The sequence below is a fragment of the Lacerta agilis genome, chromosome 11 (genome assembly GCF_009819535.1).
Source record: "Lacerta agilis isolate rLacAgi1 chromosome 11, rLacAgi1.pri, whole genome shotgun sequence".
In the NCBI taxonomy this organism is placed as follows: domain Eukaryota; kingdom Metazoa; phylum Chordata; class Lepidosauria; order Squamata; family Lacertidae; genus Lacerta; species Lacerta agilis.
Window position 1 is genome coordinate 15,448,834 of NC_046322.1, and position 23,966 is coordinate 15,472,799.

At 41.0% G+C, this 23,966-nt stretch overlaps 2 protein-coding genes across 4 annotated transcripts in view; both read right to left on the bottom strand.

The window, feature by feature from the left end:
- The window catches only part of MTMR12 (myotubularin related protein 12), a 34,407-nt gene extending 17,902 nt beyond the window's left edge, over positions 1-16,505 (bottom strand). The window contains 5 exon segments of the mRNA XM_033163666.1: positions 1,287-1,417; positions 1,785-1,857; positions 3,278-3,417; positions 5,770-5,824; positions 16,216-16,505. Of these exon segments, the coding sequence (XP_033019557.1) occupies positions 1,287-1,417; positions 1,785-1,857; positions 3,278-3,417; positions 5,770-5,824; positions 16,216-16,455 (639 nt within the window). The 5' untranslated portion in view covers positions 16,456-16,505.
- A 4,913-nt stretch (positions 16,506-21,418) lies between these two features.
- The window catches only part of ZFR (zinc finger RNA binding protein), a 36,712-nt gene continuing 34,164 nt past the window's right edge, over positions 21,419-23,966 (bottom strand). For all 3 annotated transcript variants that reach the window (XM_033163999.1, XM_033164000.1, XM_033163998.1), the window contains one exon: positions 21,419-22,844. In XM_033163999.1, coding sequence (XP_033019890.1) covers positions 22,665-22,844 — 180 coding nt within the window. In that variant the 3' untranslated portion in view covers positions 21,419-22,664. The remainder of the gene's footprint in view (positions 22,845-23,966) is intronic.

The following is a 23,966-nucleotide window of genomic DNA, read 5'->3' on the forward strand; positions in this document are numbered from 1 at the left end:
TAAACAGAGCCACAGCCAAACTATGGCCTCACCTCTGAAGAGGTGCTACATGCATGAACACTAACTCCTCTTCATTCTATTTCCTGGTTTGCCGGAAGGCCATCCAAAAAAAGCAAGCTATGTTCACCATGAACCAGGAGCTGGGGGAAAGAAATGGAGCAAGCATGCAGCTCTTTATCCCGTCATCTGAACAATGGCTAGGCTGTGATGTCAAAGCAGTTCAGACAAAGTGAAGGAAAGAAGCTTCACTATTATGTAGACTGCACTTTTAATGCTACTGGGAACTGTACATATTATAGATACAACCAGTCACCTGAGGGCTTTTGTGTGATTACAGAACATGCAAACACTGCATGCCGTTTTCTTGTGATTTCTAAATCCCCAGTGGCAATTCTGAAGTATTAAGTTTTTAAGTTTTACGGAGTGAATAATTTGGGATGCTCCCGCTTTCTCTAAATGTGTCAATTTTTCATTCAAATACATAAAAGAAGCTTACTGCTGCCATTAGAAGCAAGACTGCCCGTATGTCCACACAGAGTATCTGTCAGTGTGTGATGAATGTATCATTGCTGGATTGGTATAAAAGCACTAGCTGAATATTCCTTTTACTGTTTTTCTTTATATTTACATATTTCTTTTAATAGTATTTTAATATTTCTATTCATTTCTGGCTGCAAAGGATAAAATCTTTGAGCAATTCCAGCCACTGGGTTGGTTCATACATCACATTAAACTGTAGTTAAAATACAGGTGGGTAGCCGTGTTGGTCTGCCATAGTCAAAACAAAATAAATTCTTTCTAGTAGCACCTTAGAGACCAACTATGTTTGTTCTTAGTTGGTCTCTAAGGTGCTACTAGAAAGAATTTTTTATTTTGTAGTTAAAATAGTTGAACATGAAAACTTCTCTCTGTGCTCCTTTCCCCAATTCTCCTGTGCCACTGGAAAACAAGCCAGAATCTGGCTTGCTCCAACATCTGAACCCAGATTCATGCTTTTCTTTATTACAAACCATCTACAAGCAGTAAACAAAGAACAAACCTTGGGTACTTGCTCATTGTTTGAAAACCACAAACTCAGCTTTCAAATGTCACAACTCTGACTTGCTTCCAGGTTTCATGAAAGCAACAGGAGAGAAATTTTCAGAAGGGTGTATTAAGATGCTGCACATCCACATTATAACTTTAAGCTTTTCTGTCGGGCATTTACAGTCACTATTCATGAAAGTTTTGTCATAGCTACTCCCAAATGCTTTTGTTCTAAAAAAGGGAATTGAGGCTACAGTTACCCGTTTTACTTCTTCCTCCTTGGTGTATCGCAAGCAGAAGTGAAACACTCTGAGATCTTTGCAGTAGATTATCATCGTCTCTGGGTATTTTCTCAGTTGACCATTCAGGGGTTTCTTTCTCTCATCATAAACTTTAAGGGAGGAAAATAGTTTTAACATTTCTCTATGCAGTGAGTTAGAACAGGGAACAAGGAAATCTACCCCTTCTCTATTGTGAACAATTCTAGCAATAATTCTAGATTAGTGACCATAACAGGAGCTGAAAAGAAACACATTCATCCTGATATAAGGAATGGAAAACTATCTTGCTAACAAGCCTATTTGAAGGTTAAATATGTTGGAACACATGCCTCATAGCACGTGATCTTGACATATTATATAAGACTTACAAATTAAAACTCAAACAAGTGGCAACAAAACTGAACTTTAGATTAGGATCACCAAGTGAAATAAGTTGTTTAGTTGACACCAAATAGTCACAAGAAGTTGTCAGCCTACCTCCATAAAGCTGGTCCACACACTGAAGAGTGATGTCATTTTCCCCAATGATTTTATTATTAAATTGATGTTCCTGAAAAAAGAAAAATGTTTGTGTGTTCCTTAACAAGTCTTTTCATTTACTCTGTATTGTAAGTATAAGGTATGTTCATAATAACAGGACTGGAAGACTAGGGTTCACTCTCAACCATGAAGCTCAGTGTGTGACCTTGGGGCAGTCACTATCACTCAGTCTAATCAACTCACTTGTGGCTACGAGTCTTGAAGTTTCTTTTCCTATTTCAAAGCCTCAGTCTTCCGAGAGTGCCAACAAACCTCCATTACTCTCCACTGATGCTTAAAAATGCCTAATTTTAATGTCACATCCCTGTCAATGTACTATCTAATCTTACCTAAAAACAAATCACTTTACTACAGAGACTGCTTTGACATTGCTACAGATTTGAAGCTGTGGATAATTGATTGTTCACCAGCAACTTGTCCATCCTAAAGAACTAGATACACATTTAATATTTGAAAACAATTGTTAAGCCTCATTTTTACCTCCAGTATTCTAAAAGCTACATGTTTAGGGAAACCTCTACCTTAAGACTCCAACCTAAATGGGCCAGAGTGGTGTTTCGCGAAATATTCAAATATAGCATGCAGAGCCAGGCAGCCAGCCATCCCTGGTCACTGTTGGATGAAGCAAATATCTAACTCCTGTCTCATTTCAGGTCTCTCTAATTCTGAGGTATAGCTTTGGGCCTCTCTGGAGAACAATCTTTGCTAGGAGAAAGACAGGGAGTATTGCTCTTGATCCTCTTGGACATCTCAGTGGCTTTCAACATCAGCCACTACAGTATCCTCTTGGACTTTCTTGCAAGATTCAGGACACTATTTGTAATAGCTCTGTTTACTGGAAGGTAGGCTTGAGAAGGTGGTACTGGAAGACTATTCCTTCTCAAGCAAGTTATTCTGTAGGATTCCTTGGGATTCAATATTCTCCACCCCACTGGTATTTGGCATTTACATTAAACTGCTGGGAGAGGTGCCAGGTGATATCAGAGTAAGTCAACATATTCCAATTACAGCATGCTCCATTCCTCGTTTTCCAGTGAACAAGGTCAAGTCCATGAACCTGTGCCTACAATCAGTGACTGAATGAGAGTGAGAATGCTTAAACTGTTTTATATGGATTATGATTTTTTTATTTTTTAGGTGAGGGAGCAGCTCAACAGACTCATTCCGGATCTGATCACCCTTATTAGGTCAGATTGTCTTGGGGCACTGCTAAAATCAACTATTCCTGGATTCTCAGGTTGCAGTTGTAGCCCAGAGTGTCCTTATCATTTCAACTAGTACATCACTACTGGAAACTAGAGATCTGCTATTATCATTCTTGCTTCAGCAGTTTCTAGACTGGACTCTAAATGCACTCTATAGCAGTCTGCCGCCATAAAGTGAAGAGGATACACTCACTAGATAGCTTAAGGTTAACTGAGATTCCTTACATCATCCTCCAAAGCAGATTCTCATCCAAGGAATGAAATCTTGAAATTCGTGCATATAAGTTTCCCATAGGTGCCACGGTTTGATCCATCATCTTGTGTGTACTCAAAACCATATTGGCCCTCGCAAAGCAGCAGTTCACCTGATGGAAATAAACATGTTAGCACAGTGTAGTGAACTACTCAGGTTCTTTAATACAAAGCTTCTCTAACAAATTACAAATGAAGTTGTCACATGTAACTTCACTGCAGGAAAGAGAACTTGAAGAATTACAGATGCGAAATATTTAAATCAACGACTGCTGTAGTATTATTGGTCTAAATTACAGAGCTCCTACTGTTCATTAAATCCACTTTCAATATTCTAAGTATGCTCTGTATTACATGACTAGGAAATGCAGGTTACCTGCACTGCAGAAACAGAAGGATGCTAAAGCCCATTAACACCTGGAGCCTATAAAGCAAACTTGTTCTACATATAGCCATTTCCCACTACCTTCCCATACTCATTTACCTGTAGCCCTCCAGATGAGGAACCTGTGGCCCTGACCACAGGGTGCTGGGAGTTGTAGTCTAACTTCTGGAGGACCACAAGTTACCCATATCTACCCTTAGCTGAATGGCCAGGCAGAGTCTTCAACTTCCTTCACATTTGGGACCCACCTTCAACCCCACTAAACTTTTTACCCACAAGGGTGGCCAGATGCCAGAAAACAGGGTTCCTACACCTAATAGCTCCATAGAGGGGAATATTGGCAGATGCAACTCACCATACAGGAACAAGACAGTAGTCTTCATTCTATACATCTTTGAGAGATAAAGTTGCTATTCCTTCTCCCCCACCCTTGTTTACTTTCTCCTACAATATCAAAGTAGCAATTGTGCTCAGATGCTGCAATCATTTCCTATAGCAGCCATGTGGGGGTTCTTTTGGACATTGCAGTAATGTGGTGACCATGTGCAATAACCTTCCAGCACACACAAGGCCTCCTCCTTCTCCACCTTTTTCTCTCTTCTGAAGTAGGAAGGGAATAATCACAACCTTGAGAAGTACTCAGAGATGGGGAAGTGAGAAGGGTGTCACACTCTTGCTTGTTGAACTATGAACTTCTCCAGGCTGAGAGCTGGACCACACCTGCCTACCTCAGCCTTGAAAAGCAGAGAGGAGTGAAAGTGCACAGTGTGCTGCTCCTTCCCACGTTCTTTCTCAGTTCTATGAGCATTAGCCACTCAGGTGCTTGCTTCAGTCCACTTCAAGCAGGGAGAAGGAAAAGCACCTTGTAAAAACACTGAAGATGACAAAAAAGTGGGAGTAGCAGCCAGACCCAATGCAAGGAGGTGGTGGGGAGGAGAGTGAAGCAACCCAAGAGAGAAAAATGAAAAGGTAGGTCACATCTGCATTTTCTCTGATTGTGTGCACCTCTTCAGCAGAGTTTCTGCTCGCTCTCGCTCTCTCTGGGTTTGTATCTTGCCAAAATAAATAAATAAATAAATTCCTTCCAGTAGCACCTTAGAGACCAACTAAGTTTGTTCTTGGTATGAGCTTTCGTGTGTATGCACACTTCTTCAGATTTTTTAATTTTTAATTTTGTTTTGACTATGGCAGACCAACACAGCTACCTACCTGTATCTTGCCAAAGAGACTTTGCCTTATATGAAACAAGAATGTTTGGTACTGCAGGACTTTTCTTTGATCTGTCTAGACAGAGGATGGCAATATGAGAGCTGTTTCTCTCGTACATGTTTGTTATGTTCTTTTGTTTAATCAGTAGAAATAAATTAGGTATGCTACAAAACCTCCACAGCTTTGTTTCTGTTACTCTGCTGCATTTGAGGTGCTCACATGAGCAAATGTGAGTCCACAGCACCAGGACCTATTCCTTGGAAATGCTGTGTTGCTGTTCCTGCATTGCTGTGATCGGAAGGTCGGAGAAGGTGCTCCCGTCACCCAGCCCATGCTGGCGCAGCTGAAGACACAGGCTGAACATGGGTGTATGGGAAATGGCCATGTCTACCATGGCAGTCATTTTATGACAACGCCCAAGGCACTTTCTCACAATTCCAAATATGTCCATGGGTCCAAAAACAGTGGCAACCTCTGTTGTAGACTACCAACCATTCTGCAAAGCTTCCAGACTGTTCTTTATTGGCAACAGTTTGCATTGGCACAGGAGTTTTCTCAGCCACAAAGCTTTAAACTTTCCCAGCCATGACATCATTCATCAAAGGCTCACAGCTCCTCTTAGAAGCAAAGTAAACACTGATCCAGTCTTCCTCATCCCTTAAGAAGGGAAGGTTTTTGAGAGAGACAGTACTGCTGTGAACTTAATAGTTACTGTCAACTTTCACCATCTGGTATAGAAATTGTGGAGGCATTCTACAAAAGAATTAAAATGCAGTCGGACAAATCTTGACGCGTGTCCTTTATCTCAGGTCTTCTAGGCAGGTTATGTCTATAACATTGTTAAGATTCTACAGTATTGTCTATATGTTACCTGGCAACAAATTTGGCTGTACTTCCTTTCCTGTGGCTTCCCTCACATATACCTCCTAGAAGAAAAGACATTGCATTAGTCCAAATCAGAAGTAAAAAAGCTCTGTTTCAAATGCTTTCCAACATATATTGCTTTAGGAGGGTTCAAAGTACCATACTGTTTGGCAAATAAAGTTATACTGTAACTAGAGATTGGCCAAGCAAGCAGCTAGTCCAGCAAAGGGTTCACAGATTTTCTTTACATACATTTTCTTTACACACAAACACAAGAAAGCAACTGTATAAGTTGCTATTATAAGATAACAAAAAAACTATTATTCTCTTGTTGATTGCAATGTCACTTAAACTATGCAGGAATTTGAGTTCCTATTTTGCCAGACAAAAGTAGCTGTTTAATTTTTGTTGGGATATTCTAACTAAAACTGAAACTCTAGCTGAAAGACAACTTCAATGTCTGCCCCCATTTGGTTCCAAGGCTGTAGAATTCAATGCAACACACTGTCCTCCTGCCCTTGTCCTAAGTTACACAAGCTACTCAAAAAGGAATACCATTACCACATTGCCTCTTCCCAACTCCTGGCCACACCTACCATCTACAAGAATGTTGTACTTTGAGGGCTCAAATACATTGCTATTCATAATTAACAGTATCTTTACTTTTCTGGTTCAAACAGCAAAATACATTGTGTTATTTTTATATCAATATACCGTATACATGTAACTGTTATTTTAGGATCTGTGTCAGCTAGCCAGCATTCTCTCTTTTCCTAATGGCTTAAAAAACAACTTAGCACTTTAATTAGTCTGCCCTTTACTTCTCCAGGTACCTATCTGTGCTTTCTCCTCCACTGGGGAAAAATCAGCTATGATTGCTTCCTTTCACATTAGTTACATCAGTGTTTTTCACTAGTGTGCCGCGAGATGTTGCCTGGTGTGCCGTGGGAAAAATTGAAAAGTAATTATAAAATACTTTCTTTGTGTTTATTTGATTCCTATTCAAGAGAATTACTTTATATATAGTCAATATAGGCACAGAGTTAAATTTTTTAACATTTTCTAATGGTGGTGTGCCTCGTGATTTTTTTCATGAAACAAGTGTGCCTTTGCCCAAAAGAGGTTGAAAAACACTGAGTTACATCATGGAGCACTATTCCCAGCTGCTGCTTCACTAGTAACAAATAAGCCAGGAGTGTCCAGATCTTGTTCCACAACCTGTTTCAGCTAGGAGAATATCACAATCCATGTTTGTTGCATAAACAAACTAGCGCCAAGATAAAAAATTGACCGTTAACACTCAACAGTGTTCTTTACTTCCTAGCAAGTAAGGCAAATGTCAAGAACATAGCAGCTCCAGTATTTATTAATTTTTTAACATAGCTTTTATTCATTTTCATATTTGAACTGTTTGACATGGTTGCATTGAAATATATCTTTGTTTATATTAGTGCTTATGGCATGCAATGATTACATAAATTTACTGAAAAATAACACTCACACACAACTTTGTTAATATATTCAGAAATGTTCATCTAAGTATACATATACCAAAATTAGTACAGTTATGACAGATATGAAATGTATAGTAGCACTTACTGCTTCGATTGCTGACCATAAGTGAATGTATTTTGTATCAACAACAATTAGAAATTATAGGAAGCAGGAGAAGGAAAAAATTAAAATATGATATTGTGTGTGTTATCAATAAAGTCACATCAGACTGCATAAAATTTCACACAATCTTAAGAGTTGGAAGGGACCCCAACCCCCAGCAATGCAAGAATCTCAGCTAAAGCATCCATGACAGATGGCCATCCAACTTCCGTTTATAACCTGTTTAAAAACCTCCAAGGTTTGGCATCTTGCTACTTTTTAATTTGTGTCAGTTTTTTCAATAATGCCATTTGCCAAATTGCATTGTAGCATTGGCCCAGTTGATTGTAATGATTTCCATGTCCTGGCAATAGTTTTTCTTGCAGCAGTTAATAGATGTGCTATACAAATATTATGACTAAATACCGGAAGCTTTTCCTAGCTATTGGAATTTATAATATTTTCGAGAAAGTTGCCTGAAGTTGTTGGGGAGTATTAAAGAAGATTACTTTCTTTTTTAATAGCTCCATCAATAAGGACAACTGCATTACCAATTGCTTCCTTAAAGGAAGCAAATAATCTAATAAATAATCTAAAATTTCAGAGGGTTTTAAATTAGTTCAGCTAATATACTGCCTCAGTATTAGTTGCTTAGGCAAAAGGAGGGGAAAACAACGAGCTAAGGCCACTGACTTAATGACCTACTTGAGCCTCTCCCAAAAGTACTATGCTGGATTCTCTATCGGAAACATGATGCATGATAACATTGGTCCAAGCTGGACTCATGTCCTTATTGCTAGTGGCAATCCATTAAAGTGTGACCCATTTCTAGTATCTTACCTAAAAGAAAAGGTAAATATTGATTTTTCACTAGCAATTCACCTTGTTTTACTAAGATGAAAACTATCTTGATACTGAAAAAAAGCCAACATTAACATCAGTCTACTGTTGAACCTAAAACAGTAGACTGATGTGGAAAATCTTATTTCCTTCTTGGCCAAATGCAACACTTAACTACTTCACAGAAAATTAGCTTGGACAAGATAAAAAAAAGTAGGGAAGGGCAAGGAACTAGGATGTAACAACCCTTAAATATGATTTCTCATTTACCTTCTGAAATCATGGGGCTATTACTCTGAATGTTACCTATATACAGTAGTTAATATATTTTAATATTTTGGAAACTGTTTTCCTTATTATTTTGTTTAATGGTTCTGCAGTATTCAAAGCTTCTTGTCAAATTCCAAGTCTCACACTGACCAAGGACATCTGCATCATGTGCACTAAGCAGCAAGTTGGCACAATACCAATAAACATTAAATGAACAGAATAGCCACTGAAACAGCACTCCCCACCTGAATATTTTGGCTGCCAAAATCTCACTCAAACGTTACAGTAATCCCAGCTAAACTCTGGGAGCAAAAAGTTGTGTAGGGTCAGCTAGAGTATTGTTTCATCTGTTTGAAGAGCTGCAGCTGTACCAGAAAAGTATAGCTAGAAGTTTACTAGTGTCAATTTACGCATGTCATGTTAAAAGCATATACTGTATAAGCTAGTAAGATTAGAGGCAAGGACTTGAGTAATGTAACCGAACAGCCTAAGCTCAAGAACGGGGCAAAAATATTTTAGACACTCTTCAGGTATGAAATGTAGCATGAAAATTAAACATGCAATTTGAAAACACTTAAATCTTTTAACATATTCTCAATCCCTGAACTAAAAGGTGCATTGGTAAAAGCTTCAAAGAAAAACAGGATGCAGGTTGCTAAGACTGAAATGATTCAGAGTTGGACAGCTTAAACAATAAGTTGCACAATATTGAGATGTGCAGCTGCATAAAGAGCGAGTGTGCAGTCTCTAGATGTTCGTAAGTCAGCTTTGCACACTGTGGAGTTATTCATCCCAATAGTCAGGAGCTGATTAAAAAAGCCAGGCAACAAAAAGACAATAACTCTGAATGCATATTCTATTAGGCAACAGAATATTTGATCAGATAACTGTAATCCATTTTTGGAAGTGCATAAATTCTTTAAATATATAAATATACACCTGGATTCCAAGTTCCCTTTTCTGAAAACAGCTGCTATTCCAAGTGCATTTAACAATTGACTAGCAAATCCAATTTACCCATCTTCTGGGCTGTACCAAACAGACAACAAATAGAGGCAGAAAGAAATGTATTGCAGATTTAAAGGTTCACCATTTACCAATCCTTACAAAGATATACTGCAGGGTTGTTGTAAAGCACTCTCCCCTATCCAAAGCTTCTTCAAACCCGTAATATAAAAAACTTTATATGCTTTGAAATTTATAGTAGTAGGATTTTATTTTAAAGGGTTTCATTCTAATTAAGAAGAAAGAGAAGGAACAGAGCTCTTTGTGGCTACCTCTTGCAGAGTTATTTTGGTTGGGGTGAACTCACTGGTAACAAATCCCAAAGCTACTTTAAAATCTTGGATTTTTCCATTATTTTTATGGGCAGCTCTCACCTCTGCCCCTGGATACATTTTAAAATAGCTTCAGTATGAAGCAGGAAGTGGCCTATGCAGACAGATTTTTTCTTGATACTTCATAGTTAGAGTCTCTTCCTTCTTTTCCATGCACTAATTTGTATCCCCCTCCAACCTGGTTTTCTGTGTCCCCTTCCCTCCTGCCCCTCAAGAGCCTTCGCATTCTGTACTCATAGAATTTGCATATTCCTTATTAGGATGTTTGGAGCATTCATATCCTTTAAGAGTTTTTGCTGAGGATGCTTAGTTCTTCGGCAAACCTTGGAGTTGCCTGGAGTCTATAATTCCTGGGGGAGGGGGTGCTACTGCTTTGTCTACATAAATATAGACATTCTCCTTGGAGATCATAAATAGAATACAAGACAAACCATGACAGGCAGTACATGGAGAAAGAAGAAGAAGAAGAAGAAGAAGAGAAGAAGAAGAAGAAGAAGAAGAAAATCCTTGACATTATCCAAGCTGCAAAGCAGCAGGAAATCAGCCAAATATAGATGCAGCAAAGACTAAACTATGCATAGCAGTGAACTGTTTATTGTGGGAAAATGTGAGAGTTTACAGTTAATAGTATCTACTCCAGGGGATGTGCAATTCCCTAAACTTAGTTTATCTTTCATAGATGAAAAAACACTCCTTCACAAGTAGCTGAGATTCAACACACAACACTAAGTTCAAAACCACTGTACTTTTATCATAAGCTTAACTGGTCTTTCTGCAACTAGAATTATAAAACACCAGAAATGCAAAACTGATGAAACATATCCTTTCACCCACCATTTCACTTGGTTAATGCCAACCAGGTGTTTAGTTAATAATGGAAACTATCTTGAATATATAACCTGGCTATCAGTAATCCCTGGTAATGTCATTGTTTTTAACTATGATTAATGTTGTGGGGGGAGCAAACTGAAGCTGTACAGAGTGGAATCGTGTGATCCCATCACACATCCATGTTTCCTTAGCCGTAGTAATGAGACAGGCCAAGTTTATATCCATACTATCCAATGAGTTATCCCTACCAAGACAATGAAATAAAGAAGCTTAAACCCAATTTTAAGCACTGAAAACTGAAACTTAAGACAGGTTGAGAACACAGTTAAGAGAAGCAATGCAAATTTCCTTTGAAAGGTTGTACAGACATTTCACAAAACAAGTTACACTGTATTTGGCTTAGAACAAGGAGCTCTGGGTTGAGTAGTCTGCTCAACCATAAAGCTCACTGGATGGCCTTGGGCTAGGATCGCTCTCTCAGCCTAAAAAATGGTATCAATATTGTAGAGAAAATAAAATGAGAGCAGGAGGTATGTGCCTTCATGGAAGTAGTATGTAATCTTAAAATGTACCCAAGGTCAATGGAGCTGCCATATTGCTTGCAGTGCTCCACAGTTAACTCCATTAGAAACTAACACAAAATGTGTCCTGACAAGAGTTGTCTGACAACATACTGGTACTTATCCCAGGGATTTCCCCCAAGCACCACCTTGCTCCCATTTAATGAATGCAACTTAACCTTGGAATTTTTCCTGCAGTACATACAAAACTGAAAATCAAAGTTTTTCCCCAAGGTAACTTTGAGCTCATCTGAGGCTTAGGATACTTTTGTGCAAATTATCTCTGAAGGACCTGACCCCCAAAAAAGACAATATACTAGATAATAGGCAACTTTATCCTAATTTGTTTCCTATTTAGTCTTTGTTCCAGTATAAATTAACATGGAGATAACTTTAACCAACAAATCAAACACCAAATGTTAGTAGTGCTGCACAATGATAATTGTATTTTTATAACAATTTGGGATATACAAATCATTTTTAATGTCATTCAGTTAACGCCAAAGCAGAATGAAACTATAAACAAGTAGAACCAGTATGGAACCGGCCTGAAGGGCAAGTTCAAGTATCTGCTTTCATTACTTTGGCAAGTAAAGAAAGCATTGTTTCTGCTTTCTTCCCCCTGTCAAACTTGAAGCATGGCACCATTTCTTTTAAAAGTAGCTTCTTACAAGATCTTCCATAACTGTAGACTCTGCAATCATGCTGTTCAGAAGTCATGCTTCTTTACCGATGAAGCAAAGTTATTTCTGTTGAATAATTTACACCCTAATTTTCAATGTATTCTGGCAAGAAACAAGGGATATTTTCCTGACCATTACTGTATTCAGCTTCACCACACTTGGTACACAACAACACCATATGGAACTTTACATACCTGTTACAAGTCATTCTTAGCTGTTAAATTGGAATACAAGATAACTGGCACCTGCTTAATGTGGGAAGATTATCAGCCAAACCTAACAAATGAGAAGGGGCTAATACCACAGAGCTGTAGGCAATACTTAGACCATAGAAATACAATGGTAGAGAGGGCTCTGTAGAGAGGAAGGGGGTACCGGTATTTCCTCTCTCTTCTCTCTATTCCTTTGACCAGCATTGGATGCAGTCATGCCTCAGCTTGCTCCAGCTTTAGGTACATGCCTGAGGCTGGTTATACTGTAAATATAATTATTTTGCCTGCATACTTTTTTCCGTTGCCTTTGCATGATTACAAATCTTATTCTTACACTTACTTTACAAGTTGTTGTCTGATTCTTTTTTAAGTGGGGTAATAAAGGGAGAACCAGCTTCATGGCTAGACTTACTCAAAACAAGGTTTTACAGCCCAATTCCCACATGCTTCAATTTCGCTGCTAAGGATGGGACTTTTAAAAACTCTTCAACCCATACATATGGGGGCCTGGAGGGATAAATTGTAATGAATATATCCTCCCCTACCTATTAAAACCCACCTCACGCTTAACACTCTCTCACCCAGAAAATGTGCAAATGTTTTCCTATGCATAGAGTCAAACCAGTTGGCTCACTGCCTGCCTAATCAGGAAGCAGCAATATGCACAAAACTCCCAATTCTCCCTTCACAAAGGTAATCTAGAAGATGTACAAGTCTCAGGCTTGCAGTTACCACACATTGCACCTAAATTTGTATCATATCCTTGCCATGAGTCTTTGAGCAAACACATACAGCCTCTGTCTGAGATGGAAAATCCTACAGTGCACTTACATCAGCAGGCATTATCTGAAACTATCTATTCCCCTATTACTCTTTGATTTCATATGCTTTAGTTAATAGTTTGCTGCAGGATATGTATGAACAGGAGATGTGGGGGATGTGAAGCAGCACCTCTTCCATCACAGCATTCCCACAAGACAAACTGCCCTCCAATACCCAAGCCAAAGACAACCACCTCTTCTCAATCCACTAAACTCCCTCAGCCCACCTGTCTGCCTCATGATAAGCTCCTCAGGCATTTAAAAGAAAGCAGGAATGCCGTACTTCAACACTCCACACTCACACCATTCTTCATTGGCTCTGTCATACACTTCCAAATATCAGCTTTTGGGGGTAATGGGCACATTTGGGAACCTGAGAAATCCTCAAGGGCATTGCAACAACAGGAAGAGCATCTCCCTTCAATAATGGGGGTGGGACTGGGACTTCTTTTGAATTTTAAAGCCTAATTGCAACAGGGGAAGAACATTGTAGCCAACAGAAGGCTTTTTTAAAGCCAAGTTGTAGCATAGGTGACATTTTTGGCAGAAGGAACACACCTCCCTACCCCCAAAAAAGCCCCCTTTGCCACAATTAGGCTTGAAAAATGCCTACAAAGCTTCTTTCAAGCCTAATTGTAACCAGGCAATTCTCAGAGGGGGTCCACAGAATTACACCTGCCTTACAGAAGTGTGCATGCACACGAAAGCTCACACCAAGAACAAACTTAGTTGGTCTCTAAGGTGCTACTGGAAGGAATTTTTTTATTTATTTTGTTTTGACTATGGCAGACCAACAAGGCTACCTACCTGTAACTGCCTTACACCTAGTGATGTGAGGTGAGGTGAAAATATTCAGAAATCCTATCCCTCTAACCACACCTACTTAGCACCACCTCCTTCCATCTCTGACCAAGCTACTGTTTAAAAGGGGAAGGGGGGTTGCATGTGGGTTTTTTGTCCCACATGCAATCATACTTTAGTACAGAATGCAGTTACGCAGATAGATTTGATTTGTAATGGCAGAGGTCACCACAGGCAGAGAGCAGATTTAACTCCCATCAGAGGTGCACACCTTTTCTATATATTCCCCTTACAGTAATCAATGGCTGCTATTAACTCTTATGCAAAAAGAAAATAGATATTTTTACAATGATGGCAAAGCCTGGCCGACTTCCTCTCGACAGCGGAAATAGAAAGCCCACTGAGTGCTTTGCATTATACAAGGCTTCCTTCCCCAACTTTTGTCACAGCAACAGGTGCTTTACTGTAACTACAAATCAATATACCGGGACAACACGCATATAGAGATCCTTTCCTCACAATGCTACTTTAGCCTGCACCAAACTCAAATTTAAGGAGCTTGGAGGGAGCAAGGCAGGAAACATTCATTAAGGAACAAATGCAAGACTATCCCATGCAGGCTTTAGTCACACCACTTCACAAAAGTTATACTGTTCTGACATACTTTGGCAGCATTCAGAAAATACAAACTTAAAATTGACCTTCTTTCATTTCAAGTATATAAAGGCTGATATCTTTTAAAACTAAACATTACAGGGACTCTATAGCCTCTATGTATCAGCAAAGCAAAATTCTTTGGACAGTAAGGCAACAACCCTTTAAGCAGCCTTACCTGGAAGTAGGTTCCAGTGACCTCAGTGGAGCTTGGTACTCAGGGCCATCTTAAGTAAATCCGGCGCCCTGCCGGGCAGCGCCAGACACAGCAGGCAACCAAAGGGCGCAGAGGGGCAGGTGAGGACGCTGCCAGCTGTGCTCCGCCTCCGCCTGCTTGGCTGAAGCGGCGGCGCGGTGCTGCTGTCCAGGGAGCCCTGGCTGCAGCGCCAACAGGAGGCTCGCTGACGGCCTCCCTGCATCCGCAGCCCGAGAAGAGATGGGCGAGAGCAGCACTACCGGCGGGGCTGGAGGGCGCAGGCACCCTCCTCAAGCCGTGGCGCCTTGCGCCAGTAGCCTCAATGGCTAAGACGTCCCTGTTGGTACTGAGTAAACACCTAGCTAGGGAGGGCCTTACTTTGACCACAGTAGGAAAGCTGGTATCAGGCTAATGGTTAAATGTGAAGCTTCAACAGGGGCACTTCACCAACCCAGTGTATTTTTTAACCCATTATTATTCGATGAATACACTTGTTTTTGTTGGAAACACACCAACATGAGTATAGACATGACCAGCTACATCAAGATGTAATTATGTCACTGTTTCAATGCTTTTGGTTTTGTGCAGTGCTTGGAAAAAAATATATATATATCAAAACCTCCAGTAACTTGATTAACATTATCAAAAACTAAATTTATCCTCATTCTTCTCTTTCCCTGTTTTCTCCTCCTCCCACGGCTGTTAACCTTCTCCCCCCACTCCTCATAAAATAAGCTCTTAAGCTCCTGCGGCAGGGACTTTCACTGTATGAAGCACCGCACCGCTGACGCCAGACAAGCGACAAATTGTCCTCCTTGCACACTTGGTGACTACCCCACCCTTCCCCCCTCAACGCAAAACAGTGGGGGGGGGGTGAGAGAGTGAAAGCGCACACTGACCGAACTTCACAGCAGGCACACTAACCTACAACAGGAAAAAGCAATATATTGTTAACCTAAAAGCAAAAAATCTTGCGGCCTCACGAAAACAAGGTTTACCATGGTTACACTTCTGCGGAAACCACGTCCTCCTTGCTAATAACGCCACGGTCGCGGGTTCGATCCCCCAATGGGCCACGTGCCTATTCCTGCGTTGCAGGGGGTTGGGCTAAATGACCCTTGGGGGGGGAGGGGAACCCGTCCAACGCTATCGTTCTACGGCTGTTTGTTGTTTTTTTAACTTCACTTGTGAGGAGGAGAAGATACTCCCCAAATAAAGCGGGGACCACCGACCCAACTTCGCAGCGCACGGAGGAAGCACTCTTCTCTAAGAGACCTGAAGATTAATCTACTATAGTTTCGAGACCCAAGTTTGAGAAACAAACGCTGGTCTAAGCTTTTGTGGAATAAATAAGGAGGCCTATTGAAAATAATAATAACGGAAAATAAGCATTAAAAATAGTAATAGTGTTATTAAAAGTGCACTTTGTCAGGAGCAGACACCCCCAAGGTGTGTGTAGGTGTGTGTGTGTGTGTGTGTGTGTGTGTAGGTAGATAGCCGGCCCACCTCGCCCCCTTCTCCCCCCGAGTCCCAACTCCCTCCTCCTCGTCCCGCGCGCCGCCAGCCAGCAGCCAGCCCCACCCGCGCGCGCGCGCGCCCTCCCTTCCTGTTCAGACCAACCGCCTCGCTGGTCCCCTCAGTACCCGACCTACCTCCGGGCTGATATAGGAGACGAAGGAGGGTTTGGCCGGCCTGGCCCCCGCGCCGCCCCCCGCGCCCAACATGTCTGGCCCCCGCGAACTCCCGGCGGCGCTGCCAGGGCTCCGGCCGGTGCCGGCGGGCGGGGGCGGCGTCTGCGGCGGCGTCGGCAGCTCCTCCCAGGAGGACACCGCGTTGTCGTCGTCGTCCTCCAGCGCCGCCCTGCTTCGCCTCACGTAGTTAATCCCTCCCATCGCAGCGAGCGGCAGGAGCCCACAGTCCCGGCGGCGCACGTGAGCCTCTCTCCCCCTCACCCCGCCCTATTAATGCACGGGCGCCTCCCAGCCATCTGCGCCGCCATTGGGCCGGCAGGAGGTCGATCCCAGGCAGAGGTCCCGCCTACCCGCCCGCCCTTTCTCTCTCGCTTTGCAGGGAATGGTCGTTCCCGTAAAAAGGGGTGGGGAAAGGTGTCATGGGACCAATCACAACATTTATTAGGTAAATAAAAAAATCCGAGGGCTGAACGACAGATACGTTACCCAATCAGCAAATGACTCACGGAACAGGTTAAAAGGAGAGGTGATTTCCTCGTCCCGTCCCCTTGCCTGGAACTCTGAGCGTTTGGCTGTATTAACTGTGGTGCTGTCGCACCAGAATCTAGTTTTTCATAATGCAAATTTAAGTTGCATGGTTGATAAAGTTATGTCCAACGGTATAAAATTTTCAGGAACCCCCCCCCCCCCAAAAAAAAATCAGATGCAACGTGTTAGTTTTAAATTGTAATGGGAAATGATTGGATCCTTCTGCCTTGGTCAGACCACACTGGAGTACTGTGACCAGTTCTGGACGCTACAAATTATGAAGGATATTGACAAGAAAAACGTGTGCAGAAGAAGGCAGCCAAATGATCGAGGGTCTGGAAACCAAGCCTTATGAGCAATGTTTGAAGGAGTCTGGGCATGCTTAGCTTGGAAAAGTGGAGACTGAGAGGAGATATGATAGCCATCTTCAAATATCTGAAGAGCTATCCACAGAGGATGGGGCAAACTTCAGTTGAGATTTCTGCATCGCAAAGGGGTTGGATAGATGACCCCTCGCGGAGATTCCAATTTCCCCTTTTCAGGCTGGCCAAACAATGTCTATGGGAAACCCACTAATCATAATGTGAGTGCAAAAGCATTCTCTCCACTTGTGAACCCCAGCAGGGGAGGGTAGAACAGCCTTATGTTGCCCTTCAGGGTGCAATAAGGATGCAAATCAAAGCAATAAGAACAAAACCCCACACACAAACCAACACCTACGTTTTATTTAATATCTGTACTGCTCTTCCCTACAAGTATTGCAATAACTAATAAACACTTTACAATAATAATAAATCAGTTTAAAAAAGCACAGCAGAAATTTTAGACTAGGTTTATAAATGCTGAGGAAATAATCATGTTCCCACCACCCCACCCCACCCCACTAGCTGCTGTAAAGTGCCAGTTGAAAAAGTGATGTAAAGCACTCAGAAGGGCCTCTAAGATTGTAAGGCTGTATGTGGGCAGGTTGATAATGGCAGGTGCTCTCATTCAACGACCCAGGTTGTAAGGCTGCAACTGCCATCAGCTGAGCTTCCAGCTAGTATGGCCAATGATTATGGGAAGTTGTAGTTCAACAATACCTCAAAGGTCAAGTTTCTCCATCCCTAATCTAGGGGGTTAATGGTAAATCAATTCTGCTTGGAATAAGAGTCTTCTAGCCCAGGTGAGATGTGTTTCCAACAGCTAGGTCCCAATTAATAGCTCAGCAGCTGATTAATTTGAATTAATTGCCCCCAGCTGTTTAGAAGTTGTTTGGGAGACTTTCAGCTGTTTGCAAGAGGATAGGATGTGTAAGATGTTTTCACTTTTAATTAGAAATACAAAGATTGAATGACACCCTGTTGGCAAAGAGCCTTTGTAAAACAAATTATCAATTTATGCAAAAGAACAAGTTTGCTACTACAACCTTCTCTCTCTTTCTTTTTCTCTCTCCTTACTTCTCTTCTTCCCCAACCTTATGCAGTCTATAACAGTGTCTCTCATTGATGGCCAGATGATGGGAATTGTTGTTCAACAACATCTGGAGGAACAAAGGTTTTCCAAACTTGCTTTATATACTTACTGTAGCAGGGATTTTGTATGCTAGACATTGGAAGAGTAAAAAAGAAACCAACCAAGAAAGAGCCAATTAGGAAGTTATGGGAACAGGAAGGAATAATTAAAGTAAGAGCAATCATGGGGGGAAACAGAAGACATATAACAAAAGTTTTAAATAATTTGGTCCCTTGAGTGATTTCATGATGCCCAATATATTAAGGAAAAGCTACGTGTTTCAGGTAGTTTATTAAATGGTATTATCAAACATGATACTGCCTGTCTCTGCTGGGTTTTTTATGTTGTTCTGGCAGTACAAACAGTGGTACAGGATTTGTTGGGAGGTGACAATTGTGTTGGATACTATCTGACCCTAAATAGCACTAGGAAGAATAACAGAACCATAAATCTTAAACTGCGTCATGAGTACCAAGAGCTCAGTCCCGGAATGTGTGCAGTAATACACCCGATTGTATGCAAATGTCTTTTTCCCCAACAGGGTAAAGCTTTTACATCACAGAACATGACCACCTGATAAGACATGCACCATAGTGCCTCTTATCAAGCAGTAAATAATAGCATTGTAGTATTATCAGATGTGCAGCCTTGTTTCCTGACAAAGCAGCCATATGTCTGAAATTGACTTATACATTAAACTGGCAAGTAAGGCAATCAAAGTTTTACTCAGGTAGGATTACTTAAAACAGATGAGGTCTTCGTTACTGGAGAAATTTATCCAGCAATTTAAAAATATTTATTAGCTTGAAAATTTTGTTCTCATTCTATTGGAATTTGGAAACAGTTGTACTTAAGAATAGGCTACAATCCTGTACCCTACCAGGTGAACCCTGTAATGTGGGCGAGTATACCAGAGAGCATCTCCTCTAGAATGTTATACAGGGCACAGAATAGTCTCCATTTGGCAGGAAGATGCAAGTACCGGTAGTTAACACCTTGATAGTCACCACCCCAACCTCCAAAGGTTTCAGTCTCCCCACATGGATCAGAAATAATTTCAACGATCACTGTCAGACTGTCCTTTGTCCCACCAAAGTCCCTCAGCTGACCATCTATTCCGCAACACGAGACCAGAAGTGTTTATAAGCAGATGCAACAGTATAGGTTCTTTGCATTTTCTTGAAGCAACGTTTGGCCTCTTCTGTCTGTTTCGTCTCTTTCATCATGAACTAGGCTGTTGCGGTCTTAGGTGCGTTTCCTCAGTTGACGCCCCCCCATGCCTAAAATGACTTGGTTCATGCTATTGGAGGGGAGTTGACAGAGTAAAAACAAGCTACATTGGGCTCAGGGGACAGCCAAGGTAGGCTGGGTGCTTTCAGTCTCCCCTCATATTTGCCTCGGATTCCCAAAAATGCTCCCATCTGGGGATAGAGGGAGCCCAAGCTGGTGTGGTGACAACCTACTTAAGTGTCTCTGGCACAACTGGCCTAACCAGACTGATAGTCATGGGAAGGAATACAAGGCCCATTAAGCACAATGGGACTTCCCCCCAAATGGTCACGTAGAAGATTGTACTGTTAATTATTGCTCAGGTTATCAATGCTCTTTTAAATGATGGGCCAATGTTTAGCATACTCTGTTAAAAATAAACAGAACTTTGGCCTAAAATCCAAATGCTGTGCATAAAAAACACTACAACCTGCATGTATTATTATAGTGCACAAATGTTGGGGGGGGGGAATCATTTAAAAATGTTCCTCCACTGTCACAATGCTGAAGCAGCAGCACAGGATAATGTGAAGGCCTGTAAGAGAAATGCGACGACATGGAAATATGTGACCAGTTTTTTTGGGGGGGGGGGAGGAGAGTAGCAACATGCTATGTGGCCTAAGAAAGCAAAATTCCCCATGACTGGAAAAGGTGTGCTTTTCTAAAAACATCCCAGTCCCCTTACACTCAGATCACAACCAGCAGCATTTGAAGTCTCTATGCTACCAAAACTGACTATGTCCAGGTAGTCTCACAACAATCTTAGAATCATAGAATCAGAGTTGGAAGAGACCACAAGGGCAATCCAGTCCAACCCCCTGCCAAGCAGGAAACACCATCAAAGCATTCCTGACAGATGGCTGTCAAGCCTCCGCTTAAAGACCCCCAAAGAGGTCTTTTGCTAGCCAATATGATGCATCAAATCTTAAATGAGAATAAAATTTAATAATTTAGGTATAGTCATAATGGTTCAAAAGATTCAGCTTTGATACTTCCCCCTTTGTACAATATACAGTGATACCCCGGGTTACGAACGCGATCCGTTCCGGGTCGCGTTCGTAACGCGGGGGTGCATATCACGAATGCACAAAAATCCCCGGAAGTAGCGCAATTTGACCGCTTCTGTGCATCCGGGGGTCACGCACGCTCCGGAAACACTTCTGGGTTGCAGGCATTCGCAACTCGAACGTCCGCAACACAGGGTGTATGTAACCCGGGGTACTACTGTACTGCACTTACGTGTCTGTTAATGAACGTTAAGAATTTAGAACAAATACAGCATGAAGGATTTGCAACTATCAAAAACTAAAGAGCGCCAGAATATGGCACTTAACCATTTACAGTTCAGTTAACCATTTACAATTTCCTATTTCTCAAGAAGTTTTAGGAACACCGAGCAACATACCGGTAAATATCACATGGGCTTCTACTTAGTGCAACCTCCCCTACTGTCTGGTCTGGAGGGTCCCCCACACCTACAGAATCATATTTTGTAAGTTGGAAGGGACCTCAAGGGCCATCTAGTTCAACCCCCTGCAATGCAGGAATCTCAACGAAAGCAACCATTACAGACGGCCATCCAACCTCTGCTAAAAAACCTCCAAAGAAGGCAAGTCTACCACCTCACGAGGGAGTCTGTTCCACTGTTGAATACCGGTAGCGCCTACTGCCAAAGTTCTTCCTGATGTTTAGTCAGAATCTCCTTTCTTGTAACTGGTTTGGATGGATGAATCTGGAGCAGATTTACGGGGGAGGAAGGGAGGAAATCTTTTCTATTGGCGCATGGACACTGCTGGTTGCCAGTGTTAAATCTATGTGCTGAAAACTAGCATAATCCACTCAGAAAGACAAAGAAAAGTGTATGTTCCCAGTGTATAATGAACGTTAAGTCATTTAATAGATTTTAGTTTTATTTGCAGATTCCACTGTAGTGTTGTAACAAATCACATCTGTGTACCAGAGCATACATCAACAGCCAGATGTAGACCTGAATTACAGCACTGCTATAATATTTAGTTGTTTGAAGGAGACATAAGCATACACTATGGCCACAAATAATTTTCTGCTATTTTCTTTTACAACCTTCAAATTTCCAGAAATATTTGTATCTACGTTCAGGTTGTTGACTTAAAATGAAAGTTACTGAATAATTTGGTAAGGAAATAGCAAAAGGAGCAATCTCACAGGCACTGATATAGCAAACAATTAGTTTAATTCAGAGCTACCATACTGATAAGCTCTCTAAAAACAAGTAGCCAACTCTTTCCCAAAGGGAAAAATGCCCTCTTAATGTTTTCAGCAAAATTTCAGAAATTTATTTTTTGGCCTTGCTATATCAAAGTCAATCATACAAAGACCTAGGCATGAAACCTAAATTGATACTTTTTTAAAGCCCTTCTATTAAAAACAAAGTCATGCAATTTTAAAAATCAATTATGCAGTTGCTAAAATTGCAGCAAATCCAAACTGTGTATGTTCAGCATTTATACTGCTAATGCATAACTAACAACAAACCTGATTAGAGTAACACAAATCTGTCTTAAGTACACCATTATATCACTAAAGAGACAAATGCCATGGATTTGGCAGAAACATTTAATTGAAAGCACTTAAATAGCAGGATAAATTTGTGTTAACGCTTCACATTTAGGAGAAATAATATTGCAGACCCACTTTACAAAAAGTGTTCTTCTATAAAATATTAAGTGAAGGACTGTATTTACCATTTTCTAATTCAAAGCAACTTACAGCTTGTGTCAATGGTAACTTAAAATTCTAAATAAAAGAGCAAAATACACAAAGCAACTGAAGCACAAAACACTGTATTAAATACAGTGGAATTTAAGTATACACTGTACTACTTAACGTAAAGAAGAGAAAACAAGAATCATACATTAGAAGTTAGAAACTAAACAATGAGGGGTCCGCTAGAAGTCAGAATAGTTTCCATTTGTGATCTCTTTCTACCATAATTAGTCTGTACATCCTAAAAAAATGGTGTGAATGCCACACAAAAAGTAATTTTTCTAACTTTTTTGGATGTATTTAACAGACATTGAGAAAAAAATCTGAGAACAAATGGCCTCTGTTAACTGCAAACACAGTTTTCTTTTCTTTTTTTAAAAGTTATCATAATCTTTCTTGTCTTTCTTCCCTTCAGCTTCAAAGCCATCAACTCCATCACTGTCCCTTCTCCTTTTACGATTGTTGTGAATATTGAAGCGCTGGTTCATCTGGGGCAAGGGATCCATTCCTAAAACTTTGTGTATTTGACGGAATGCAAGGAGTCTCAATGCAAACTGTGGAGGAGGAAAAAGGTTATCAGAATTATTTAAACTTCTAAAAATAGATGCATGTTCATTTTAGCAAGACACTTTCAAGACAATATATATGAGTATTTAAAACTCTTCTATATATACCATACAGCTTTACCAATTTTTAGTTAATGATATAGCTTCTGAAAGTTCTTTGAAAACAAAATGCTGTATTTCCTCTGCCTTCAGAAGTGAAACTATCTAGAAGAGTGATGGGAACTTCTGCCCCATGGGCCAAACATGGCCTATCAAACCATTTTCATCCACCTGCCCCACAGGTGGCTCACATGTGACATTGGTTGTTGGGCAGGTAAAAACATGGCTGCATACTGCAGCTGGAAAGGACTGAAGCACAGAGTTCAATCCTGCTTGGTTTGTGTGTGTAAAGCAGATCAGGTGTGCTGGTGCACTGAAATTCTACAGGAAGCAGGAATGTATTTGTTGTGCATGAGCTGATGCATAGGGAGTTCAATCCTGCTTGATAACTATCTCCCCCAACCAACCACCTGTCAATGTTGGTCTGCAGGGTACGGAGAGATAGATCTGTCCACTGGCCAAAAAGGTTCCCCAACCCTGGTCTATAACATGGGTTGGGCTCTTTCCATATGTCACCCTGAATTGGAACTCCCTGACTAGCCACTATCAATATTGATCCTGATTTTTATCATTTGTGCATTTGGTATTATTTTTTGACATAGCATTTCCTTTTTCTTCACATCCTTTAAGATGAAAAGCAGTAATTTGTAAACTTGGTAAAAGACCCTAGTAACTCTTCCTCCGCTCAAACAGGTGCATCAACAGGGATTAGGGAGGTGGGCTGTGCTGGTTATTGGGTGGGAGTAGAATTTTTGTTTCTGTTACTGTGCTGCCAGCCTTGTTATTACTGCTATGGTGGAGGGACACACACACACACACACACACACAGAGAGAGAGAGAGAGAGAGAGAGAGAGAGAGAGAGAGAGAAATGTTAATATGATTCCCCCTCCCCCTTTTCTATTTCATGATGTATTTTTGTATATGTTCTTCAATGTAAGTTGCCTGGAGACCTTTTAAGTGCCTAGTACGTTCAATACAAAATTAAAATTGAAAATTGAAATTAAAACTAC